The sequence below is a fragment of the Podarcis bocagei genome (assembly GCF_964188305.1).
Source record: "Podarcis bocagei genome assembly, chromosome: 5".
Classification (NCBI taxonomy): Eukaryota; Metazoa; Chordata; class Lepidosauria; order Squamata; family Lacertidae; genus Podarcis; species Podarcis bocagei.
In genome coordinates this window covers 65,298,332-65,319,299 of record NC_138129.1, presented here as the reverse complement: position 1 = coordinate 65,319,299, position 20,968 = coordinate 65,298,332, and the positions used below count along the sequence as shown (strand labels likewise).

Genomic DNA, 20,968 nt, shown 5'->3' with positions numbered 1-20,968 from the left:
AAACTCAGTTCAAGGTCCTGGCCTTTAAAGCTCTAAATGAGGGGTGGGAAACCTCAGCCCAAAGGCCAAATGCAGACCTCCAGCCCTCTATTATCTCAGTGTTGGGACCATGCCCAGGTCATGCACCTCCCAAATGACACACCCTTGATGTTTTTTCATGGCTGGAATGTGTCCTTGGGTGATGTTCTGGACTTGCCAGGATAAAGGTGTGTGTTTGTATGTGTACATAGAGAGACTGCAAACTTCTAAGTGGATCGAATAAGCCTGCATTGTTGCACCCACTGCTCTACCTGCCCCATTTTTGCCTCTGGCCTGCGGTTGGATGAGTTGGCCCCAGGGAGGAATGCAGAAATCAGTGCCTGTCCTGTAGCTTCCTGAAGGAATGATATAATTTTTTATAACCCAAATGTTCTGGTGTGTGTGTGTGTGTGTGTGCGTGTTTGTCCTGTTTTTCACAGAGTTGTAGAGCTGGAAAGGACCATGAAGGGTTCATCTAGTCCAACCCCCTGCAATGCTGGAATATGCAAGTGGCCTGTATGGGAATTGAACCCACAACCTTGGCCTTATCAGCACCACAGTCTAAGCAACTGAGCTGGGCCCAAGGGAGTCTGTTCTACTGTTGAAGTTCTTTTTGTTGCACTATTCAGCATGAGAGTGTCCTTCCAGATAGCACTAACATGTTATTTTGGGCGAAGTATAGCAGAACAACTCGCAAAGTGGAACGTGTGAATGGTTCAGTACAAATCCAACATTAATGTTTTATCATTGCATCAATGACATGTTGCAACCCCCACCAATCTGGAGCAGTCCCTGAGCTCCAAAAAGATAAAGCTAAAGTAATTCTAGTGAGTGCATATGGGAATAATTACCACTATGTAGTCATGGAAATTGGTAAAGTAATAGCTATACCTCTTCAATTCGGCATTTAATGCTAACCACATAATATGAACCACCTATGTACTTAAGGAAACGCCTGTGGCTCCTTATATGTAAAATGAAACAACTTTTTGAACTTTTATATTAACTGCTGCTAAGCTAGTCTTCCATGTACCTTATAGTTGCATCCTTTATAACGTAATATTGGGGGTGGGCGGGCGGCGGTATGGGCATAGCCAGGATTTTGGTGGGCGGCAAACTTAATGTTTGGGGGCTCCCAGGACCGAGTTATCTGCGCCACAACTGGTCTTTTATTTTGGTATTTTTATTTATTTGATGGGGGGGGGGCTGCTCCCTCATGCAGCGCGGCTAGGTAGGTGAAGCGCAGGAAGGAGCTCTATGAATCTACATAGTACGTTTGCGCAAAGGGCCTCTTCTGACACCCCCGACGGACGTGGCCAGCAAGCGTGTTGGCGGCGCTGCACGTGATCCCTTCTCAACACGTGATGAGAGACAAGAGACTCTAGTTTCCCTGCTACCCTGCCGCCCGCACCTGGGCTTCTCACGTGGTGGCGTTAGCCCCGCACTGTGGCTAGTAGCAAAAAATAAGGGCACCCTGTGCGCGCTCGGGGGAAATTCTGTCGCGTGCCTCGCTCGCTCTGTGTCTTAGAACAGGTTCCGTCGTGGTGGCTTGGCTGGAGCGACGCCGGCCTTTCCCGGGCAGGGGAGCGACTTAGGCGCGCAGGAGGACGCAGCCTACTCTTTCGGGGCTGGGAGAGAACGACCCCCTTGCCGCTCGGAAGAACAACATGCCGGGCTCGCATGTTGCTGCGTGAGGAACAGAGCCCCGTTGCGCCCCTGGCGCGTCACGGCTTTACGTGCTCCTCCTCCTGCTGCGCCCTCCCTGCACGCCGTCGGGCAGCCCCCCTTGGGCCCAGCCTCTCCTGCCTCGCGGCCGCCCGCTCCGCCCCGTCTGACGTTCAGCTTGCAACCATGTCGGCGGCCGCGCGCAGACGTCAGGCTTCTGGCGTGAAGGGAGAAGCCCCCACCGCAGCAGCAGCAGCAGCTCGCGGAGATGAGGAGCCGGGCATGGCGGCGGCGCCCAGCCTCACCGTCTGCCTCAAGCTGCTGGCGGCTGCCTTCTATGGCTTCAGCTCCTTCCTCATCGTCGTGGTCAACAAGAGCGTCCTCACCAGCTACGGGTAAGGGAGGCGGGCGGGAGAGCTCCGGGCAAAGTTCGCCGCCGCTAGCGCCAAGTAGAGGGGCAGCGCCGGCCGGGCTACAGATTAACTCGCGCGGAGAAAGGAGGTGGAGCAGGCCGGCGTGGGCGCTGAGCTGCAGGCGGCCGCGAGGACTCGGCTTTGTGGCTGCTGCTGCTTCTGCAGAGCCAGCTCCCAAATTGCTTTCGGAGGAGGAACGCTCCACAAGCCTCCATGTTCAGTAGCGCGGGGTGGTGGTGGTGCCTCCCTCTCGCTCTTCCCAACTTCCAGGCACGGGCATTTGCAGTGGGCACAGCGCACGCCTCCGCCCCTCCCCCCCAAAGATACATCTATGAAGGCCGCGTGTAGATACGATGGCTTGGTCAGAAGTTGCCAGGCGCCCTCAAACCTCCACCCCCAAAACGGAAGGGGTATTTGGCTTAGAGAGCACAGGGCTGCGATTCTGTACCTGTTCAGCCTGTTGGCTCCATTGAACTCAGCGAGCTTTGCACTGTGTAGCCCCATAATTTTCAATAACGCGAATGTTGGGGTTCAGCTTTGCTTCTTCGTGGCACCCAGTTTTAAAGGGTTCACTGGAGCCGTTAAACATTTACTTCTGCATTTTCTTTTTAAAAAAATGTCCCTCCTACTGTGTACACTTTGTGTATACGTGTGTTTACTTCTAGAACAGACGCGTTAAAAGAAGCGACTGATGCTGCCATCTAACTGCTATGCAAATACAGTTCAGCGTATCTGAAGAAGTGTGCATGCACACGAAAGCTCATACCAAGAACTAACTTAGTTGGTCTTTAAGGTGCTACTGGAAGGAATTTTTTTATTTTGACTATGGCAGACCAACACGGCTACCTATCTACTACAGTTCAGCGTGTTAGGACTATGCATGCAAGAGTGTTGGTTGCTGGAGGCAAATGATTTTTTAAATACATTGAGTTCTTGGTTATTACCGTTCCATATATTCGTTATATTTGAGGCAGGAGAGTGAGCCACAAACAACTTTTCCTGCCAAAGGCTAGCCTTTTTCCATTATGTATGATTCGTTGAAGGTTGCCACTGTTTAGTTTAATTTGTCTGCTGTTTGTTACAGATTTCCTTCTTCGCTGTGTGTGGGACTAGGCCAGGTTAGTTGGAAATTTTGAATAAGAAAATTTCTAATTGGGCCGGGAGAGGGAGAGGCAAAATAGTGATCTCTCTTGTTCCTTTCACAGATGTTGGCTACGGTGGTTGTCCTCTGGGTGGGAAAGGCACTCAGGGTGGTGAAGTTTCCAGACTTCGACAGAAATATACCTCGAAAGGTATGATATTTCTCTCATTTACAAAGCCACTGGCAGAAGCATAGTTCTTGCCGTACATGCCCATAATGGGGAAGAGTGGTCTAAATTGTTCTGGTGTATGTATATTCTGTAGAAAGAATGCGAGATAGAACAACTTTCAAGGAAGCATCAAAATGCATCAATACAAGTACTGCTTGCTGCGCATGACAAATTAGAAAACTGTTTTAAAAGTTCTGTTAGGTCATTGCAATGCATTTTTATTTTCCTTTTGCACAGGATTCATTTATTGTGGGCAGCTGTGAATCTGCAGCAAAGAAGGCAGATTCCACTGGGTCTAACTGACTTGTTGTAGTATGACTTTCCAGAGTTGGTATCTTACTTTGGGTGAAAGAATCTGATAGATGTAATTATAGATGCTAATTTGTAGACGTCAGATAAACAAGCAAACAAAATGATTTGGCACAAATGCTGAAATGGTTTCTGATTCATGTGATGTTAAGGTAACAGGGCTAAATTTGTTGATGAGAATTGAGTCAGTGCAGCCGTGTACAGGGAGAGGGCTGAACCTTTTCTAGTAGTGCTGCAGTCCTCAAAAAACCACACAGACCCTGGAGCTGCTTGTTGTTTGCTGTGGGAGAGAGGCCCCTCTTGGAGCCACCCTCATTCCCTGTGCATCACAAAGACTACCTTCCCATCATGCATTTAACATAATGTTTGATTTAGCCTTCATAGGTATGTTCTGCTAGAGTTGAAGGGTTTTATTCCCAGTTAAGAATGCCACACGGTACAATCCTATGCAAGCTATTTATTTATTTCCCACCTTTTTGCCTATCAGGGACTCAAGGCAGCTTACAGATAAAATACGAACAGCTAAAAATATAGGTGGGGGGAGAGATAATTAAAAAAAAATTAAATATTAATAGAATTAAGAGCTATTAAAAATGCACAAATCATTACAATCAAAGCAGCACAGCACTATCCCTTTCATTAAAAGCAGTCAGTTCTCAAAAGCCCTACACTTGCAGAGGGGAAGACAACAAGGAAGGAGCCAATGTAGCTTCTCTAGGGAGGGAGTTCCAAAATCTGGGAGCAGCCACTGAGAAGGCTCTCTCCCGCTACCTGTGAGAGTCGCAGGACTGAGAGAAGCAGTTCCTTCAGAACCCAGGCAGGTTTGTATGAGGGAAAACTGTCTTTCAAAAAGCCTGGACGTAAGCCGTGTAGGGCTTCATAGGTCATAACCACCAATTTGCCTTGTGCCTAGAAAGAACCCGGTAGTGGCTGTTGTGGCAAGGGAGCCGCCTGCTCCTTATAACCCACCCCTTGTCAAGAATCTGGTTGCAGCTCCTGGAGCCAGTTGAAATTTCAGAGGGTTTTTCAAAGGCAGCCCCACATCGTGCGTCACTGTAGCCAAATCAGACATCTCAAGGAACGGGTGCCGCTAACGTGATAGCTTTAATTGTGCAGGTGCAAAATTTGCAGTCACAGTGACGTGGGCATCCGTGCTCAGGGCTGGGTCCAGAAGCACACCCAGACTATGAACCTGTGTCTTCAGGGGGAGTGTTACCCCATCCAGCACAGGCTGAATCCCTACTCTCTGTTGTGCCTTCCAACTGACCCCAAGAGCCCCTCTGCCTTGTCTGGATTAAGTTTCAGCTTGTTCCTCCTCCTCCAGTCCAGAAGGAATGAAGCCACTATAAAACAGGCATTGACCACTCCATTCATCTTCTAAGCCAGTCCCTCGCTGGCCTTTTCAATGAACCAGGAAGAGCAAGGATCTGGCACACATTCCAAGGATCCTGTCCAGGTCCATGAGCTGCACAAGCTGAAAAAAATATCCACTAACACTGGACAAGCAAGGGCCAAAGTTACACCCACCAGACTTGTATCCGCTTATTTAGAAGGGAGTCATTTAAATCAAAGGGACTTGCCTCTTAGAGTAATGGCCTGCGGAATATATGTCCATGTTTATATTATTTCTGAAGGTCCCCCCAATTACGCTTTCTGAGGTTGTATTTAAGCATGATTGGGCGTGTAAAAGAAACATCGCCATGTGGAGCATCATGCTTAAAAGAACGTCAGTTTATACAAGTCTAGTTTACCATGAATTCCTGGTGTGCCGCTGCTGTACATGTATGGATCAATGACTTATTTAACATAGCATTAGCTGTCTTTATACAACTGCATACACTTGTTCCTCTTCCCATGCCCACTCTCTTGGTGTAACTTGGAAGACTGAATGTCTGATTTGACAGAAGATGTTATGTTTGTGTTTCCAGAATTCTACCCAGTCTTGAGAAAAAGGAAGGATGTGTGTTGCTGGTGTTGTAAGTCAGAATGTGAAACCATAAATGCAAAAGCTTTTATGCTACAGTTGAAGCATGATTGTGCATTTCCTAAGGCTTGCTATGTTGTGTGCCTGCTGGTGAAAACTGTTCCTGTTGCAAAAAACAAAACAAAAAACAGCAACAACATCAAAACTGTTCAAATGTTTTGAAAGGTTACACAGCCAACTGACTTGACCTGTTTATTAAATATTATTTTATCCCTCTTACAAATTTCTAGACTTTTCCACTACCTCTCCTGTATTTCGGGAACCAAATCACAGGACTGTTCAGCACAAAGAAATTGAAGTATGGATAATAAGATACGATTTTATTAAGCTTTTATTTTAAGAAATTATTGAGCTTTTATTAAAATGTAATGTGAATTCTGGTTGGTCTGTACTTAAATTTGAACGGGCTTTTTGATTACTTCAAATTTAGTGAATGAAAATTGTGTAGAACATTTGTTTATAATTTATTTATTTGTTTCAGTATACCATAATTCTCATATCTGGTGTCTTGTCGCAGTTATAGATAACAAAACAATTGGCATTAATATATAACATAATTCAGCTATGCATATTTGGTAATAAATAATTTACAAGTACATAATAAGTAATCACCAAGTCATTTAACCAGCTCTTTCTGATTCTCTGTAAATCATAAAAAACAACCCAGATTACCCAAAAGGGGTGGGGTGGAGCTTCAGCTAGTTTTCTGCTCTCTTCCAGCACATCCTTAGTTACTCAGGTGAGTTCTGTTGAGTTTAATGAGGCTAATTCCCAGGTGAGTGGGTATAGAATTATAGCCTTAAGATGCTTTTCAATAGAGCCCTGTTGATTCAGTATTTTAAAAAGCAACATTGAAAACATTGAGATAAGTTTCTTGTTACTGCATAAATCTGTCAAGAGCTGTGGAATATCAAATGCCAAGGCCTACTACCCTCCCTATCTATAATAATTATAATAATAAAAATACCACCCTTCACCCGTAGATCTCAAGGCTATTTACAACATAAAAATACAAGATTAAAACCCAAAATACATTATTATTTTTTAAAAAACACACCAATAACTCCCTCTCCCTCCACAAACATATTTAAAAGTGTATAGGAAGTTAATCAGCCCAAAGCCTGGTTGAAGAGGAATGTTTTTGCGTGGTGCCTAAAGGTGTGTAATGAACCTCCCTAGGGAGAACCTCCCACAAATGGGGGGCCACCGCAGAAAAGGCCTGTTCTCACGTTGCCAAACACAACCTGCCATGGAGGAGGCACATGAAGAAACGCCTCAGTTGATGATTGCAGGGTCTGGGTCGGTTCATATGGAAAGAGGGAGTTCATGAGGTATTGCGGTCCTGAGCCATTTAGGGCTTTATTGGTCAAAACCAGCATTTTGAATTGGGCCTGGAAACTTATTGGCAGCCCTTTAGGACTCTTGTTTATTAAAATTATTTTCAGCCTGTCTCTTGTCTTCAAGCTGGCTCATATTCTATAAATAATTTTAAAAACGAAGTACTTCAGACCAATAAACATAAAATACGGTGAAACCTCAGATAATACTGATCAAATTAAAAAGGAAGCAATTCCTCGGATACTCTGGTTCCAAACCCTTTAGGGATTTAAAAGTGAAAACTAGTCCAGAAATAGACTAGCAGTCTATAACAAAGGAGTTTTATGCTTCTGGTGATTGGCTTCAACCCAAAGCATTGCAGCTGCTTTTAAGTCCCTCTGAACCTTCCAGACAAACGCCTGGTTTGCATGTCTCACTAAGTCATAGTTTGGCTGAGCAAGACATGAGCAAGGCCACTATCCAAGTAGAGTGTGCTACAGAAACTTTAGTGCATGCTAGATCCAGCTGGACCAAAGGTACTCCTGGCCATAGCTACATCCTGGAGCAAGGCTTTGTCCAGGAGCACTTCCAAGCCTGTGAACCCTTCTTCAAGGGCAGTGTTGTCCCATTCAGAATAGATTGTATCCCCATTTCCATATCAGTGGTTCTGCTAACCCTGAATGCTTTTGTCGTGTCTGGATTAAGCTTCCATTTGCTCACTCTTACTTGAGCTTCCCGACAATGGTTCAGAACCTCCATGAACTTCCCTGGATTCAATTGGAATGGAGAGAGGGGGAGAGAGAGCTGTGTCATTTGAACACAACAGACTGGAAAGCTGCAGGTGACCTTTCCTGATGCTGCCATGCAGATTTTAAACACAGCATGTTCTTAGATACAAGTCTATGCACTTGAGTGTAGATCCACAGGGCACTCCACAGGACCTGTCTCCAAATTAAGCACATGCAACGTCAGGCATCTCCTTTTTGCTCTCCACCGCTTGTGTGCTACCTGTTTTCCTGGCTAGGCAAGACGTGTGCAGTTAAGACTGTATACCAAAGTATATAGAGATGAAAACAATTTGTGTATATAAAATTTACTGTTAGGTAGTAACGTTAGGGTAATGGAATTTGCATTTCCATGCCATATAATTTGTTTGTAGAGCTTAGGAAGCTGCTGAATAAGACATTATTATATAATAGCCTTTCAACAAATGATTTCTCTCTGCATCCTAGTGCAGATGTGGGCAGGTACTTGCTTTGGTAACCAGCCTGCACTGGTGGTTAAATATAACCTTAAATGTAGGGTCTTGTAACTTGAGATCCCAACTCATTTCAAGGGCATGAGCTGGAAGAGAGAGTGTGCACTTATAAATAGCTTTTCTGCGCACAGTTTCCAAACTTCAAAATAGCTAATACAGTTGGGCTGCACTTGGGTGTAAAACAAAACTGTTAAATTTTGAAGAATTGCATTTTCTAGCCTGTTTCCCCCGCTTCTGACAAACGTTGGAGACAGTCTTTTTAAAAAATAAAATAAAAAAAATCACCTGTGACTTTCCCCCAGGGACATCTGTTCTCATTCACCACACCATGTGCTTTGATGTTGAAATTTATCCGGAGTAAATTTAAAATGTCTATGTATAAACATAAGGAGTATCTATATAGCTAGCTCTGTCCATAAACATTATTTCTCTTACAGCCTGCCAATGTTTACAGTCCTGAGACGGTTTTCCATTCTGTTTACAATGTTTGCAGAAGGCATTCTACTCAAGTGAGTTGTGAGATGGTACAGTACTGTGTTGCTTCATGTGTTTTGTGTCATATGGGTGGATACAGCCAATGGCAGTGCCATTATATTTCCCTTGGGTTATGCAGGCATGCAGCCTGCACAAGGTCAAGCACCCTTTGTATTTCTTAGGGTTGAAAAAAGGAAATATTTCAAGCACATGGGACTCCACATTTGTATAGGAAGGCACTGATCACTCTCCAGTACTGGAGATACAATGCTGAGAATCCCACATATGATGTGGGCTTTGTCCAGCGATGTCTTCTTTTTGGTCTGAAGTTGTTATCTGCATCAGTTTTGCATTGGTGAAATCCTTCATACTGCAGATGCTTATGTATTTTTCAATTATACTCCTGTAGTATGAGGATTAACAGCAGGACAACAAAAGTGGATTTTGTGAGCTCTTATGGTTGCTAAGAGACATACTTGGAGCCCTGAAGGACCAATGTCTGTTTTCCACTGTTTTGAAGAACTCACTGCCCTGGCTACATTTGAATATATTTCATATAGACATAAATATTGTTTAGATGACTATTTGGTCCTGGGGGGGGGGGCGGGTTATAATAATTTATTTATTTAACTTAAGAAACAGGTACTGATAGTTACTGTATCTGTAACATGAACTGATAGTGAGTTTTTTGTTTTGTTACTCTTGGTGTTCATATATTTCTTCCTTGCTTTTCTTTGCTAAATTTTCATATGAAAAATTAATTAAAAGAATACTGTCAAGTGCCATGGGTCTACAAGCTTAGGCCAGACTTCTTAATGTGTACCAGTGACTCCATTCTCAAGTCCATTTTGCATACAGGGGAACTTGGAGAAAGAAATTTCTAAGAGCATGCTGAGCTTTGTGCCAAACTTCAACATTACAAGAAAACCCTCTTCTCCTTTGGAAAATGGCAGGATGGGTGCAGGATAGGGCTGGGCAATAATCAGCTTTCCAACATTGCAGTGTGTCGCCAGCCAAACATTGTGGTTTAGTGATACATCGCAATGTTGAAAAGTGGAGGGAGGATGAAATTCTATTGGCCCGGCCCTGCAAGGTGCGAGGGTGAAACCGCTTCAGCTCCCTTGGTCGCAGCAGCAGCAGTAGCAGTTTCACTCTGGAGCCTCGTGGGGCTGGGCCCAACGGGGCCTGTTCTTTCCTTGGCGCTCCATTGGCCACTAAAGCAAGTTCTTGCTTTAGCTCTACAACCTCTGACAGCCAACCATGATTTTTGCTGTTGGCTTAGTGTTTTCTCTCATGCTTTGAAACCCTAGGAATTCTTAAATTTCGTTGTAACGTAGACCACTGTTTTTTATTGTTGTTTGCAGGTCACTAATTTCTTATGTGACAGTAATTGCATAGGAGAATACTTAAGGACAGCTGTAAACTGGAGAGGGAGGAGGAGAGATAAATGAAAGTCTTGGGTACATGTGTTTGGGCCTCCCTCCGCCCAGCTGCATACACAAATACAGACATCGATTGGGTTTGACGTAAACAGAAAACCCTGGCTTTTTAGCATTTTCCTTCAATGTTTCCATCATGATCTCTTGAAAGGTTATTGTGGACCACAGTTTTAAGAACGCTGCAAGAACGCCAGCTGCAATAATGAGAAAGCTCTCCCATTTTTATCTTCTTAGGAAGAAATTTTCTTGGAGAATTCAGATGACAGTATTTGCAATGATAATTGGTGCATTTGTAGCTGCAAGGTACGGTATACCATTATTAAAAGGAGCTTGAATATTGTTCAGTGTTTTATGAGCTTGTTCCTCAACTAGATTCTTAAAATATTCTGGTTAGCTGTTGGAAAGGTGAATAGAAATTCAGTTGAAGCCCTGGAAGGAAAGAGCTAAGGTAATATATGATTGTCTGAAGTATAAATTAATGGACTAGAATAATTTGAAGTTTTTGTCGAATATGAAGGCTTCCCTGGCAGGCAGTTCTGAAGCAGAGCTAGAAATGCCTGGAAGTGTCTAAAGTGGCCCCTAAGGTTTTGCACTCAGGAGACCAATACAGGAGAGACCTGTTTTGTTGCAGCTGGAGAAGATGAAGGTGTCTGGCTATGTTGCTGCTGATGCACCATGGCGTTTCTTCTCTCTGCACTCCTCCCAGCAGTCATTCCTCCTGGTCAAAACCTGTCTTGTCTCCAGGCACTGCAGGCATCTACAAGGGATTCCTACACTGCGGAGTCGTGTTGCAGACATCTTTGTAACGCAGAGTTGGTCTGCCAGCGGGACTGGTGCCTGAAGCCAGCTCCCCATAGAGCACATCCTTGGGGATCCTGACATCTACACCTGTAGATGGGTGGATCAGTGCCACCATAAATGGCAGGACTGATCATGCATATACTGGATGCAGTGGGGTCTTCCCTTGTGCAGCATCCTCTTGTGGGATCTAATCTGCAAATGTGATCCTTGTACAGAATCCTGCTCTGCTTGCAGATTGCAGTTGTTCAGTAATTATCAGGATTATGTTTTCTCTTTGACTTTAAATATTACCTTCTCTGCCCCTAGTTCTGATCTGGCATTTGATCTGGAAGGCTATGTGTTTATCTTGATTAATGATGTCTTGACAGCTGCCAACGGTGCATATGTAAAACAGAAACTAGATTCCAAGGTAGGTTCATCTTGCTACTTCATTTTAAAACAGCTTTCCACTTTATTGATCAGTAAAGGATGAATGAGTTACTGCTTTCTGGGGGGAAATACTTATTTTTCAACAATGTGGCTGTCCTGACCTATATATTATTATTTTTCATTTTGCTCTGCTGCTGCACAAACATCTGTAACACCATGTACATATTATTCTAACAATTTGCAAGTGTTTAGGATAGCGCACACAAGTAAACATAGGCCAGAATTAAGCCCATAAGAAACATACTGTATTGGACCAAAGCCATTCAAATAGGGCATTTAATTTCTGCTGGTGATCGGGGTTTGTTTTATTTGTATCATATTCATAAAACTTGAATCATTCTAACACTGTGTTCTATGACACCATGACCACTTGGGGCATGAAACTATTTCACACCAATATTAAATGATCAGACTGCCAAAGGGGCTTGAAGTTAATGCATGTAATCTGGTTCGCTTGTACTGAGATAAAAGTATTTATTTTATGATTATGTCATGAAACTTACTGTGCCAATAGATGAGAACCAGGATGGAAAATATAAACAGACCAGTGCAGTAATGAAAAATGCAATTGTTTATTAATGTTACGACAGCCTGCCAGTAACACATATGTTTAGGATAAAGTTATTAGGTTAGCTACATTATGTACTAGTTAAAAGGAAAAGTCTGTGGATCAGTACAGATATAATACTGCCTTCCTTTTAACTTTGGCTAGTTGACCAAGAAGCCAGCCTTGGCTCCCTCTTATCTACAGTTTGTAAATCAAGAGCCAGACTTGGGAATGTTTGTTCCTTCACCCTAAATCACAATGAAGCAGAGTGTTTGCATCAGTGCTATCTGTGGTTAAGACCTTAATAACCCCAGTAGTTTCAAGCTCTGTATTTAAAGGGTGGGTGGCAACTTGCTCTAGAGAGGAGGCGCTTCGTGAATAACAATATACATTCCCAAGGCAGGCTCCCAACTTACTATGTTTCGCAGAGTTTAAGTATTGCAGCTGTACCAGGCCAATGATTTTTTTGGGGCGGAGGGTTTGTATAAAAATTGTATTTGTGCTTATGGTCTCTCTTTTATATCCATTGATAGGTAGGGTAAACAGTAAAGTATATATGCTTTAATAGCTATTTGGGTGTTTTTTTAAAATCATTTCATATACTTTTGATTTAAAGTAGATGTTATCTTTAAGAAATAGAAAACAAGTTTTGCCAGCTATATTATTTGTATCATTGCTGATTTGCACCATGGGGAAACATGAAGCTGATTTGTGTCTCAAGGACTCAGACAGGATGCTACATTTATAATGCTTGTAGGAGATGACGGATGAGGTCTTGTTTTGTGAACTTCTCTGTGTACGGATTTATCATTCAGCCAAAATAAGTACATAACTGTTTTTTCCATTTCCAGGAGCTGGGAAAATACGGCCTTCTATATTACAATGCACTGTTTATGATTCTCCCCACCTTGGCCATTGCCTATTTTACAGGAGATGCGCAAAAGGTAAGCCTTCGGTTTTTATTCCAGAATGGCAGCTCTAATTGAAAACTATATTGCTTGTGTCCATATGTCAGTAATTGTGAAATACAGTTTTGTGGGCTTTTTTAAAAAAAATGCAGTTTATGGTGTTGTGTACTAGGATGTCTAAATACGTTACTGTTTAGTTCTAATTCAGGATAATTTTAAAAATCTTGGCATTTGTCATGACTGCAAGTAAAAAAGTGCAAGTCTATCATCAAGAGAACTACAGGGTTTTGGGAAAGAAGGTAATTTGTAGAGAACTGGTTCCCATATTTCTTCCATGTGTTAATAGTGGGGCGGAAGGTGTTGAACTTCCAGATCCACAGGTGCCTTTTTGGAGAGACTTCTTGACTTAGCTTGACAAGATGTATGCTTGATTAACTAATATCCATAAAGTTTCTGATAGGAACCATTAGTTCACCAATATCCAGTAGGCCACAGTTTCCCCATACCCTGCTATAAACAACCATGGATACAGTATTTGATACTAAACACTTGCATTGGTCACAGCTAAAGAGTGGACTGAATAATTACAATTATATTTCAAATCCTTCCAGGGTGGCTTACAAAAAAAGGCCCACTAAGCTGCTATATTTTTTTTTGGGGGGGGGGAAGAAAGCACAACAATATCAAAAGACACATACTGCCACCAGGATCCTTCCCACTGGAGAGTTGATGGGAAGGAAACAGTCCAGCTGGAGCGTGCCCTGATGCCCTGTTTACCTGCATCCCTCTCACCTGGAATTGTTTCCTCTGGACGGTTGATGATAGATCCCCTGTGACAGTGGGAAGGGGAGAGTGCAGCTGGAGCAGGCTCCAATGTGGTCTTTGCCTGTCTCCCTCTCTCCTGGAATCCTTCTCACATTGCATTTTAAGAACCTCCCCTTGAGATAGAAAATAGCATCTCAGTGTTTATATATTTCTGGGAGGGGGAAAAAGTATTCATTTAGAAATATCTGCACCAATTAAGTGAGGAGAATACCAGCACTGTTCTAGACTCTGCAGTTTGCATTCACAGTATGTGTAACTATCTTAAGCTACTAATTTTTGGATAAACTTTCTTCTCCCCTGGCAAGCTCTTGGCAGTTAAGGTGAACAAAGTCTGCTCTGTTAAACATCCAGGAAGCTCAACTTCACAGAGCTGGGAAATCATTGGCTTTGTCGTAGATACATATTTCTAAGACCATGGCTCTGATTTTTACACACGGCACCATCCCCTCTTAATCCAAGTTGATAAACTTGATAAAGTTAAATACGAGCCAAGAGAATTAGAGTTTGCGCCAACACTTGGCAGTTTAGTTCCTTTAAAATCTGTCTAGTTCCAACCATAGAGCACTTGTGGGTAAATTTATCATCCAGCTATTAAAGCACTGGAAAAGTACATCTATGGCACTTACTGTTTACACCAGCAGAACCCAGCAATAAGTTCTGTTGCTTGATCATAACACATAGCTATTTCATATAAAGACCCTGTGCCTTGGTTTGGATGCTACAGCCAAAGACTGTGCATATAAGAAAGCAAGCAAGCCATGTCAAAAGGGAGAGGTTCTACAGAATTATTACTGGCTGTTTTCCTACAAAGAATTGCTTCTCTCATATGTGGTTATGGGTCAAGCAAGGTTGTCTCTCATTCCTGCTGTTGCTTTTCTCCTCTGATTTTAGCAAGCTCTGAAAATGTTGGGAGAGGGTGCCACAAGGATACCCTTTAATTGATTTTACTACACATTTTAGTTGGACCTTTTGAGATATACTTTAGGGCTGTTGTCTCTTGCTGTTAATACTTTTTGCTGTTCTTGATGCTAATTCTCTAAGATATATCAATAAGCTGATGACTGAAAACAGTTTTATATTTAAAAAAGTATTACCTTGGGGACACAACCAAGCCTTTATTGGCAGGGGACCTCTGTGGGTGCCAAATATTTGTGTGTACGTAGACCACAAAGTGATGTCGCACTTACCCAGGATTTTAGCTATTGCTGGATTGTTCAGACGCTACTTGGTAGTCATTTGGCTGTGCTCTTGTGATGTTGCCAGTAATATTATTCGTAATGATCACTGTCTTTGTAAGCTTTCATATACATTATTATAGATAATTGTATACTTACAAATGTCTCTTTTGATGCCAAAAAGATGCCAAAAAGGCCAAGAAGAATAGGTCAATTCTGAGATGGGAAATTAATGGAGTGATCTGACCTGCTTCTAGCACTACGCTTTGCTGTAGATTTCTAAATTCCAGCAGTTGAGTGTTGCTGCATTTAGTTTAAACATGTTTGTGCAGTTTAAACAGTTTGTGCAGTACGTTGCAGGTTGTCTTTGGAAATCTGAAGGTAGTGCTGGGTTTGAGCTGGTGCATTTTGCAACTTCCTCATTGTAGCCAAATGATAAACTGGTAGGCTTATATGTCTGTGTGTCAAATGTTTCTAGTCTAGATTCAACAGCAATTTCCCCTCATTTTTAAAGTAGCTGATTAGTGTCAAAACCAGTATTTAATTTCTTTGAACATTTTTCTTCTGAAATGTTCATTATGTTACTTCTTTAATATAATCTAATAAGTGGGAGGCATAGTTAAGGTGTATGCTGCAGAAATGATAACTGTTTTGCAGTGTTCAGGCTTCAACATTGTATTGTCACATCATTTGCTTCTGCTTACAGGGAGTGTATTCTAGTATTAGTAGAATATACAAGGTGCCCACCCCAAACTGCAGCCGCATACAGTGGTACCTCAGGTTACAAACACTTCGGGTTATAGACTCCGCTATCCCAGAAGTGGTACCTCGGGTTAAGAACTTTACCTCAAGATGAGAACAGAAATTGGTGGCGCAGCGGCAGTGGGAGGCTAACGTGGTACCTCAGGTTAAGAACGGACCTCTGGAACGAATAAAGTTCGTAACCAGAGGTACCACTGTATACTTCTTCCTCCATCGCTCAAGTACACATACACAGGGCATACTTGAGCATTACCACAAACACACACAGAAAACCCCCAATCCCTAACCCCAAGTACACAAGAGCCCCACAACCTGCTGCCTAGCTCATGATCCCTTTGATACACATTACATTTCTTCAGTGGAGATGCTAAGGACAGACGTAGAGTGCTTAAAAAAGCTAGGCCAAAGATGAGACTGTTGATACAGGTTCCCCATTTAATATGACAGTCATTTGGAATACTTGCAGATTGGCTCATTTGAGTAATTTCATGTGTAATTTTAAAGACATTACATAACTGAGGATACGATTTGTGAATGCTGCCTGACGAGGTCTTTGGCATACAGATATGGGATTGGGCACATATACAAAAATGGACATGTGTTGGTAAAGTGTATGTGAAAATATTGTACTACCCCATTTTCTATTGCCCCAATATCCCTTTTTACCCCCTTTCTTTATGCCAATTTATTTGTTCAATTGTAAGTTTATTTTGTAAGGTTCCCTTTTCCGCTCTATTAAATTATGGGGACACGGAGATTTACTGCTTCTCGGAACCTGCTTGAGACTGCTTGTCACGGGCTGCTATTCTCTTGCGTCAGGACTGCCCCCCCCCCTGCTCCTTACAAAAGAGACCAGGAAACTCCTCTTTGATGCCACTGCTTCTATGCTGACCCTAAGACTCCCTCTTGGGGGGTTGGGGGGTCATGTAGCCTTCGCGTCTCCCGCCTCAAAGCCCGTTAGCGATTGAGCCCTTCTGAGCTCGTGCCATGTTCCGTCCTGCGGCAAACCGGAAGCCAGTGTTGGTTCAGCACTTCTGCAATTTTAGCTTTTCTGCTAAGATACTGTATTTGTTTTGCTTCTAGGCAATGGAATACAAAGGCTGGTCAGACAAACTTTTCCTTATACAGTTTACACTGTCATGTGTAATGGGGTAAGGATACTTGCCTTTTTTTCTCCTAAGAGACACTGTGTTCTTACAACTATGCATAGCTGCTTTCGGTCAGTAACAGCAGGCTAGCCACACCAGCTGAAAAGAAATATGCAGACTATGCATATCCCTCTGGGCTGAGAGTCTGAATGCTGCTACTATGCTGTACATGTGGACTCCAGGCATATGAGGGCTTGAGGGTATGTTGCACTTAACTCATTCGCCAATCTAGGTATCTGTAGTTGAACATTCTTGGCCAGAATCTCAGAAACCAGCAGGCACCAGAAATTGTTCAGTATACTACTTTCTGCCCAGCCTGGTACTATTTTACATGTTTTTTAAATTTTTCTTCTCTGTAGGTTTATTTTGATGTATTCCACAGTACTTTGTACTCAGTATAATTCTGCCCTTACAACTACAATAGTTGGTTGTATTAAGGTAAGCTCTTCAGACTTACACATCTACACAAATAATTTCTAATACTCCATGTTAGTTGTTTGGGATCTGTTGTGCCACACTGGTCTTGGTGCATCATAGGGAAGGAAGGGTAAATGATAGCTTTGAAAATGTTTTGTTGCCTCAAATCTGATATGTAGAAGAGCCGGTGCTCTGACTTGGAAGGTTTGGGCTATGCAAGAGAGAATGGTGTCTATGGGAAGATGAAGTGTGAATACAAACACTGTCATTTGCAGTTTGTGCCACCTTTTGTAGAGCCCCTATTTACTTTCAGTAGAATATTCTGCTAGCTCTTTCAGTGCAAGGCTTAAGACCTGTCTAACATTTTCCCCATGTTAGCATCTCACAAATGTTGAAAAAGCAACAGAAAACTGTCTGAACCTCTTTGTTTCCTTCCCAGAATATTTTAATAACCTACATAGGAATGTTCTTCGGAGGCGATTATATTTTCACATGGACAAACTTTGTAGGGCTAAATATCAGGTAAGTGCAAGACTGTTGGGGAGCTCATAAGTGGCAGTTATACAACATATGTTGTAATCTCATATCCACATACCTGGAACTAAGCACCATTGAAATCAGTATGACTTCTGTATAGAAAAGCAGATAGTTTTGTACTGAAAATGTCTTGAAATAAAAATAAGGATTTTTGGAACTGCAGTTTAGAGGAAAAAATGAAACTGAATCTCATACAATTAGAGACCATTTCTTAATACACACATTAGGGTAGGATAAGCACACCTTGATTCATGAGTGTGTATGTATGTTCATTCCCCTACCTTTGGCTCCATTCACTAACAAATGATAAAGGAAGCTGTCACTTCCCACAGGAAAAGTTTTGGCTGCCTGGAGCATTTGATTGCTCCACTGACAACTGTTTCACTGGTTACTTGACTTCTGTACTAATGCTAAATTTACTCCTTCCCGAGTATATGTTTCCCAGTACATTTTGCCTACGCAGAGATTACCTAGTCTTTGACCATAGTTAAACAGTTGCCTTCTTTTTGGGGAAAAACAGAAGAGTAATACTTGACAGCTATAGATGCCTTTAGGAACATTAGTGATGTGTGTGTGTGAACCAATCAAAGCTTAAGCCTACAGTCACTGTAACAGCTGTGTAGGTACACTTATGTGTGTGATGATTAAATTACTCATGGTGGGGGGCGGAGCTGGAAAAGCAATGCAGTATAGTATTTACAGTATCATCTTTCATTGAGAGTCATAGCTATAGAATAGGCCAGGGGGATGTATCAATATATTGTCCAGGATGACAATATATGAGGGGCAGAATGCAATATTACGGGTGAAACAGATGCCAATCCTGAGTCCCTGCTACCGGTGCTGCTTTCAATATCGGGTCATTGGCAGCAGAGGGACTTGGCGGCGGCCTCACCTGTGATACTGCCGGGTGAAGCCATCACACTCTGCCTCTCACCACAGAGGGTGAAACAAACTACATTGGCGGGCATGCTCCTCAGTGGAGCCCCTGCCTCTGGTTCACATGACTGCCCCTCAGCTGAGCAAGCCCCGATGCCTTGCATGCAAGCCAGAGAAGTATCAGGGCTTGCTCAGCTGGAGGGGGAGAGTCCTCGTGCCCCTCAGCTGAGCAGTGCAAGGAAGCCCCAGTGCTCCTCTGGTTCGCACGCCAGCTGGAAAGGCATCGGGTTTGCTCACCGTAGGGCTGGGCAATGTATCTTGGCTGCTGCTTCTTCCTCTGACATGGGGAGGAAGAAATATCCGAGATATATCAGCAGATCACGGTATTTAGCTGCTGGTACATTGCGATGTTGAAAACCTGACATCACCCGGCCCTACTGCAGAAGCATTTTACTTATACAGTTGTACCTTGGAAATAGAACGGAATCCGTTCAACCTCCAAAACATCCAGAAAACAAAGCCCCATCAGATGTTCGGCTTCCAAAAATAGTTCACAAACCACAACAGTCACTTCCAGGTTTGCAGCATTCGGGAGCCAAAACATTTGTGAACTAAGCTGTTTGAAAACCAAGGTATGACTGTGCTGCTTTTGTACTCAAACAGAGAGTTTACAGTATAATAGCATCCACTACAAGAGTTGGACCATTGTGAATATACCTATTTAAAAAGCACCATACTTCCCCCTAGTGTGGAAAGTCAGTTACAATTCCACTTACAGTTGAGAACAGAGAAGCAGGCTTTGTGTGCCGTAAATACATATGGAATGAAAGCCTCCTAACTTGTTTCTGGCTAGGATCAGGGAGTTGTAAGAGCTTAGAAAACCACAGCTGTTGTGAAGAACTACACAACTGAAGCCAAGCAGAGGCAGTAATTCATTACATTTACAGCTTTTACCACCACAAACCTGATAACATATTCTTGCCACCTAATTCAACTACCTGCTGTCCTTACATTAGAAGCAGACTACTAATTATTAACTGGGCTGCTAACATTTTCCACTTGCCTGTAGTGTTTAGTAGAATATAAAATATGAATTGAGTTTACTTAGTATGACTCAAGAGAACTGAGTTTAAGTTGTATTTTTCACCTGAAAAATCTGTGTCTTGCAGTATTGCTGGAAGCCTGGTGTATTCTTACATCACCTTTACAGAAGAGCAACTGAACAAGCAGTCTGAAGTTAGCATCAAGATGGACATTAAAGGGAAAAGCTCCGTATGACAAAAGGGTCACTTACCAACAGTAACTCCTGATTTTCAGCCGTGATTGCTGACAAATCACTAGAATGTGCAGTATCTCTGAACAGAATTGTATGTGCAAATGGAGAGTACCCAATATGAAGATTGCTCGCTGCCTTTTAGAATGAGATATTTAACTGATAGCACAAAATGTACAGCTGGTTATTAACACTAGGCTGAAAGGAATAAGGCTTAAACAGTCACAGCCTATCTTGCACCATCTGCGAAGACAAATACTTCTAATGCTCTAGTCTATAGCTTTTATAATCTTGAGTGGAGCAAGAAAACGTGTCCTAAATATTTCAAAATGAACTGAGGCTATTGTGCTAAAAGGCCCAGTGTTGACTCAATTCACTCAGCATAAGATAGCAATCAATTTCTCATAGAAATGAAGCATAGACTGTAGTAAGTAAGGATGCAATTCAGATCACTTAAATCCCAATGGAAACAACTTTTCGGCCCACAGTAAAGTATTATTAACTTCAGCAGTATTTATACCTAAGAGGCTTGTAAAGCACAGTAGTTAGGTGGGATTTTCTTATTCAAGAATCGGCAAGAACAAATGGATTCTTTTGCAAGGAATTCTTCTCATAACATTGTAATGCCCCCAGTATGAATCCCCCTTTAAGCTCAGACTCATCTGCAAAAATGAATCTAACTCTAAGCAAGTTATAACTTAAAACATTTTAACTAGGTAGCCAAAACTGTTGGGACTAAGTAGCTAAAGACAATTCAGATGTAAAAGAATATTGAACCAGTGCCATACAAATTCAGTTATTTGTAATAGTTATATTTAATAAAGTTATTTGTAATATTTGCATTTTTGCTCACCTGGGTACTTCCACCCTGTGTATCCAAGACTAACCAACTGACAATAAAAAAGTATACTAGTACTGATGCAGGTTGGAGAGGCCGAAATGCCCAAGTTCTATTGTTAAGTTCCAAAAATAATTTGAAAATACATTTTTTTAGAAATTTAGATTGAGAAATTGAGGAACACAAGGTCAATAAATATATTCAATATATTCTGTCTGTTAAAAACAGGAGAGTTACAGCTA

General features: G+C 42.4%; 1 protein-coding gene across 1 annotated transcript; it reads left to right on the top strand.

Moving 5' to 3' along the window:
* Positions 1-1,844: 1,844 nt before the first annotated feature.
* On the top strand, positions 1,845-20,730 carry SLC35D1 (solute carrier family 35 member D1). The gene is made up of 12 exons (XM_081193918.1): positions 1,845-2,078; positions 3,181-3,214; positions 3,302-3,388; positions 5,930-5,997; positions 8,712-8,783; positions 10,422-10,490; positions 11,295-11,397; positions 12,816-12,908; positions 16,718-16,785; positions 17,142-17,220; positions 17,639-17,721; positions 19,785-20,730. Exons 1-12 carry the CDS (start codon positions 1,870-1,872, stop codon positions 19,891-19,893), a joined length of 1,074 nt encoding a protein of 357 aa, XP_081050044.1. The 5' UTR covers positions 1,845-1,869; the 3' UTR covers positions 19,894-20,730.
* The last annotated feature ends 238 nt before the right edge of the window (positions 20,731-20,968 follow it).

Bases quoted from the DNA above. Each gene is read 5' to 3' on its own strand.
- SLC35D1 (XM_081193918.1), top strand. From the start codon at position 1,870: ATGTCGGCGGCCGCGCGCAGACGTCAGGCTTCTGGCGTGAAGGGAGAA. The intron at 10,491-11,294 runs GTACGGTATACC...CTCTGCCCCTAG, and splicing joins GGTGCATTTGTAGCTGCAAG to TTCTGATCTGGCATTTGATC. The intron at 11,398-12,815 runs GTAGGTTCATCT...TTCCATTTCCAG, and splicing joins AACAGAAACTAGATTCCAAG to GAGCTGGGAAAATACGGCCT.